We start from the raw sequence: 5,807 nt of genomic DNA on the forward strand, positions 1-5,807 counted from the left end.
TCAGATATCCTTTCTTTAGACAAAATCTTAATCTTGTCTTTTAGATGGATTATACTTACTTCAGATTCCTCATCGGATTCTCCAATTTCCATTAGTGCTTGTTCATCTCCATCTTCATCATCTGAGTCCTCATCTGAGCTTTCTCCCCAAGTAGCAACCATAGCCTTTGTTGATTCTTTGTTCTTCTTGGGATGAACCTGTTCATTCTTTCTGTTTCTTCGTTCAGCTCTTTCCTTCTTCCATTCAATTTCACATTGAGGGCAGTTTTTGATGTGGTGATCAGTTTTCCACACTTGTAGCAGCCCTCATTGGTCTGTTTTTCAGTAACCCTTGGTTTGCTGTAGCCTCCACTTCTTGAAGCACCCCTTTCCTCTCCTTAGGTACTTCTTGAATTCCTTTGTGATCATAGCCATTTCATCTTCCTCTAGATCAGAACCTTCAGTGATTCTGAGTGCCAGACTCCTTTCCTTCTTGGGTACATCCATCTTCATGGTTTGCCTTCTAAGTTCATAAGCAGTGAGATTTCCAATTAGCCCATCCAACCTAAGAGTGGAAATGTTCTTTGATTCCTGAATGGCAGTGATTTTGCTCTCCCAAGTAACTGTCATAACCCTTGCTTAAGTTCATTTGTCAGTGTGGTGAACCTTGTATACATCTCTTGGATGGTTTTTCCTTCCTTCATGGTGAAATTCTCATATTGAGAATATAGTAGTGTTCCTCTGGACCTCTTCACTTGAGGTGTTCCTTCATGGGCCACTTGCAAAGTGTCCCAGATTTCTTTAGCAGTGGTACATCTTTGAATTCTACTGTACTCATTTGGACCGATTCCACAAACAAGCCATTTCTTGGCTTTAGCATTCTTCTCCCATTTCCTCAAGTCGTCAGCAGTGCAGTCAACTCTTGTTTTTGGCACCTCTTCTCCTTCGGCATTTATCTTTATAGTAGCCAGTGGACTATCTGTGACAGTGTCCCATAGCTCATAGTATTCTCCTATAATGTGATCTCTCATCCTGTTTTTTCACCAAGAATAATACTGGTCGTTGAACAGTGGTGGCCTAGCAGTGGATTGCCCTTCCGAGTTTCCAGGTGGTGCACTCATCTTGATCTTCTCCTAAGGTGTTAGGCTCTTCAAGGATAACCTGCTCTGATACCAATTGATGTTTTAACTTCAATACCACACAAGAGGGGGGGTGATTTGTGTGACGTCTAATTTTTCGCGTGCACAGATTATAGAAGGACATGGTTCTTCTATGTGCTCCTTATACTACTGTTGCAGAATAATAAATGCAGAAATTAAAGAACACAAGGATTTTTACGCGGAAAACACTTGGGTCAAAAGGTGAAAACACCACAACCTACTTCTCAGTAGGATTTTTCCAAAACTCTTCACTAAATCACTGAGCCAAAAACAGCATTTACAAAACACTTTTTGTAAACCTAGGATTAATTCTAATCCCGTTGTGGCACACAGCCTCTAAATATTGCGACAACTTCAAGTTAACTCTAACTTGAATACTCTGAGTACCTATTACAACTGCCTCTAAATAAAGCTAAAAGATACACTATAAAAATACCTACTACAATTGAACTAGAATAAAAGATAGACACTTGGAACTGGTTCTTCTATCTGGTTCATGTAGCTTCAGGTTCACACACTTGAATCACACACGAACTGCTTGCAAAATACCTTGCTATTTTTCTCTCAATTCACTTTTAACTTCTGCTTTTGTGTGTCACCTGTAGAATGAGAACATCCTGTGATTTATAGAGTTAGTAGAGTAGAAAATAGCTAGAGTTCTAATGCTACTCTTCCTTGTTGGAAGAGTTCTAGTTGATCTCAACCTCTAACTACTCCCTTATCTTGGATAGTGTTCTCTTTGATTAAGGAGTCCTTCTCCTTATCAATTATGCAACCCTTTTCGATCAGGAGATATTAATTAGACCAAGTTAAGCTTATCCCCTTCACGTGCATCCCACATGCTTAAATCTGCCTGTGTCTATGTACACAAGGGATGGACCTGGTTCATGCCTGAGCTTCCTTTGTCAATCTTCAAAACTAACCTTCACTTAGGCCAACAAAAATCTATTATTCAAACCAAAGATGCAAAAGAAGAAAAATATAATGTTTTTATGATCAGATTATGATTAATCTAGAATTAGTATCAGCTAGTGACAGAATGAAAGTATTCGATTAAACAAATAATTCTAAGTATTGTTGATTCTCGTTTGTATTTTAGAGAATAAATTACTACTAGTATGTTACCTCTATATACCAACCTACAAATAATTTAATCAATAATTCTTCATCTTCCCCTTTAAAACTTAAACGTTCGCAGTCTAGGGGACGCGAATTTGCAGTTTAAGCAAAAATGAAAATAACGGAAACAATGATAAATATGAAGGGAGTGGACACATAGAGCCGTGTAAAAATGAAGTAGCAATGATGGCCGGATAATAGGATATAAGATCACATTTAATTAGTAAGATAAGTCTGAAGAATTAATCTAAATAGCCGTACATCTATTTGTTTAAATTAAATATAATAGTTTATATATAATATCTATATAATTGTATATAACCAGGGTATACAATTTAACCAGCTATAAAATGTAAACAGTAAACCAGGAAATAAGCCGGTTGTTTGTGTAAAAATTCCAATAAGTTCTTTGGTAATTTTTGATAAGTTGAAATCCTTTTTAGTCGGTTGCTAGATAGGGAGTGGGAAAATAGGGAATGTCGAACTTTGTTCCATAATGACACGCTCAGTACGATAAGAGGATTCATATAATTAAAGCTACTTGTTTACCTGAAAAACGGATGTAGTTGAATTTGTACATAGTTCTAAGGATATGTGGCGCAACTTAATACAAATTGTAAGGATAAATAGAAATATAAGTATGGATTGTTAAGAATGCAAAATAGATAAGGTTGTAAGGAAGACGAATATTAGGACTAAACAAGTGGAATCAATTTAAGAAGCTTGAAAGAACAACTCTTTACTATGGGAGAATATAGTGTTTTGATTACAATGTAAGCATGAAAAAGAATTGCCTTTACAAAAATGATAACCATGCCCTTTATAGTAGAGGGATCTTGCTCTAAACATAGTTAAAAATACTCAGTGGGAGACCCACGATAAATCAGCTTTTCCACAATTCCTGCTAAGATTCTCTCTAGTGGGATTACAACGGCTTTTGTCTGCGAGCTCGATCTTGAATCGAGCTCTTGATCTTGGTTTGAGCTCAATTCTGACTCGAGCTCTCGATCTTGGCTCGAGCTCGATTCTGGCTAGAGCTCTCGAATTGATTCGGGTTCAATGTTGGTCGGTCTTTAGATCATAAGCTTGATAGCTTTACTTTGTATCATAGTTCGATTTGGATCCGAGCTTGACAATGATATCAAACTCGACATTGATCAGCCCTTCGGATTCGAAGCTTGTTTGTACCATCTTCAGAACCCATCTCGGGGTCTCACTTAGATCGATTATCTTTCGAACTCAATCAGACGTACGAAGGACAAAATCTATTTCGATCGTATACAGATAGTCCCCTTATTTCTCAGGAAGAATGTGGTGAGAAACGATATGATTTTTTAATGGCTCGATCGGATTATAAGCTGACGTCTTCATCGGGCTCGATCATGACACACGTGATATCTATCCCGTCGATTTAGTTTTTCATGGCATTTAATGCATGTCAGACGATGGTCGGCCACCGCTGATATTGAACCGCTATCCCTTAAACCTATAAATAACCCTTTCTTTTATCATTTACTACTTTTACCTCTTCAATCTTCCAAATTTCTCAAGTCCTTTTTCGTATTCTCTGGCTTACCCGCAAATCTGTGATTTCTCTTTGCAAAAATCCCCCCTTCAATTTTACCAAATCTTTGTCACTTTCTTCTACTCCTCACCTTTGAATTCAAAAATGGCAAAAATGTCACAAACACTTCCTCAGAAACAGAAGGCTTCATCTTCACAGTGTGCCGCCGATGAGACACCGGCAGAACCACGGCCTGAGGAGTGCGTTCCCGGGGCGTGTGCTCTTACTTCTGATTTTAAGGTCGATAAAGGATCATCAGTCCCTGGTCGATAAAGGATCATCGGTCCCTGGCCGATGTGAGCCATTATCGAGGTACATGTGTTCGATAACCGAGAAGCACCTCACACAGATAAACAAATATTGCAATTGGGATAGAAAAGAAATAATAATTCCTACTTCTGACGAAGATATCACCACTTACGTGAAAGGATTTTTGAATGTGTATACTTACCCTTTCACGTTAGGTCCCCTCGATTCCGTTATTATTGATTTATGTCGTCAATACCAAATAACCCTAGGCCAGGTCCATCCTTCTTTTTGGCGAATCGTTATCTTGATCCAATACTTTGTGAACAAAATCGAGGGGATGTCGTTCACCCTCGACCATCTTATCTGATTGTACCGTCCTCGATATTTTCGAGGAGGGTTAATAAAACTTCAGCGTCGGGCTACCAAGGCTCTGTTCTCGAGCATTGACGAGGACAGGGATCGGGGCTGGATGGGAAGGTTCGTTCGAATGAGGACTTCAGACCTGATTCCGACCGAAAAGATGCCCTTTCCCGAGGAGTGGAATATCAAACGTAAGTGTGATCCTGCTGTTACTTCCTTCTATTTTGTTCTTTTATTTCTTTTCTCATCGATACTCTTATTTTTGTGATGCAGCAGTTCCCTGGATGCCCGGAGCAGTTTCTGATCTCAAGAACTGGGTACGAGCTCTTGTTTCGACCTCTACATACGCCGAGCACTCATGGCGTGATTTGTCAAAGGGTTGGTGGGAGGCCAAAAATCACGATAAGCCCTTTTCTCGTACTCTTTGATAAATCAAACGAGATGCGTTCCAAATATTTTAATAATATTTTCCATATGCAGGTTTGGGCAAAGATGCGGTTTGGAGGCCCTTGTCCATCGAGGAAGAAACTTTGGCCTCTGTCCCAAAGCTGGTGAAGGAAAATAAAAGGAAAATAGCCTCTGTTCCCGAAGATCCAAAACCAAAGAAGAGGACGGCTCATAAGCCGAACAAGAATGCCATTCCTTTGACCGTAGAATCAGTTCTGTGTCTAAGGGATGAAGATGAAGAAGAAGAAAATGATGGGTCCGCGTTGGCAGCCCGAACGAAGAGAACAACCGATGCCCCATCGGCAGCTGGATCGATGATGCTTCATGAGGCTCTGTCTCAAGCTGAGGGTATACCGGAGAAAGATTCGGGCAGAGTCCATGAGTTGTCGGAGATCGAAGACGCATCCCATCGGAGCCAACGGATGGGGGATATGTCTGAAGGGGGTCCTCTTGAATCCCTTAGAACCGAAGAGAATGCTCCAAGTGATTCATTTGGGGCAGCAGCAATCGAATATTCGCCCACCTTTCCCGCTTTTTTCGTAGGGGTGATTCGGAAGCCCAAGCTTTGGGGGCCCTCGATCTAGACAGGCCTCATGATGGAGAGATTCCCTTTCGTGACCTGTTTACCAATATCAAGGACGTTACCGGTACTAGTGATGAATCGGATCTTTTTCACGGGGTGCAGCAGGCTTTGAATTAGGTAAGCCTTAAAATTATTTTGTCGGTACTACCTTTATATTTACTTTTTGTTTCTAACTTCGTTTCTTGTTTCTTTGTAGGCAGCGGCAGTTCATCGAGAAGCATGTTCTCGGTCCCAAAATGAGCTGCGTCGATATGAGGCCGACCTTCAACGGGTTACTGATGAGAGGAACTCCCTAAAACTTCTCTTAAGGCAAAGGGAAGAGGAAATAAAAGACCTCCGAGCTGAGT

The 5,807-nt window shown here is 40.3% G+C and overlaps 1 protein-coding gene across 1 annotated transcript; it reads right to left on the minus strand.

The window, feature by feature from the left end:
* Positions 1 to 320: 320 nt before the first annotated feature.
* LOC138894912 (uncharacterized) lies at positions 321 to 1,009 on the minus strand. Its single transcript, XM_070179646.1, has 2 exons — positions 726 to 1,009; positions 321 to 447 (listed from the first exon to the last, which is right to left on the minus strand). The coding sequence occupies exons 1-2, from the start codon at positions 1,007 to 1,009 to the stop codon at positions 321 to 323; spliced, it is 411 nt and encodes a 136-aa protein (XP_070035747.1).
* Positions 1,010 to 5,807: the final 4,798 nt, after the last annotated feature.

Source organism: Nicotiana tomentosiformis, chromosome 6 (assembly GCF_000390325.3).
Source record: "Nicotiana tomentosiformis chromosome 6, ASM39032v3, whole genome shotgun sequence".
NCBI classification, from domain to species: Eukaryota; Viridiplantae; Streptophyta; class Magnoliopsida; order Solanales; family Solanaceae; genus Nicotiana; species Nicotiana tomentosiformis.

Coding starts and splice junctions, on each gene's coding strand:
- LOC138894912 (XM_070179646.1), bottom strand. CDS start 1,009: ATGAGAGATCACATTATAGGAGAATACTATGAGCTATGGGACACTGTC. Junction 448..725: donor GGAACACCTCAAGTGAAGAG/GTCCAGAGGAAC, acceptor TCTGGCACTCAG/AATCACTGAAGGTTCTGATC.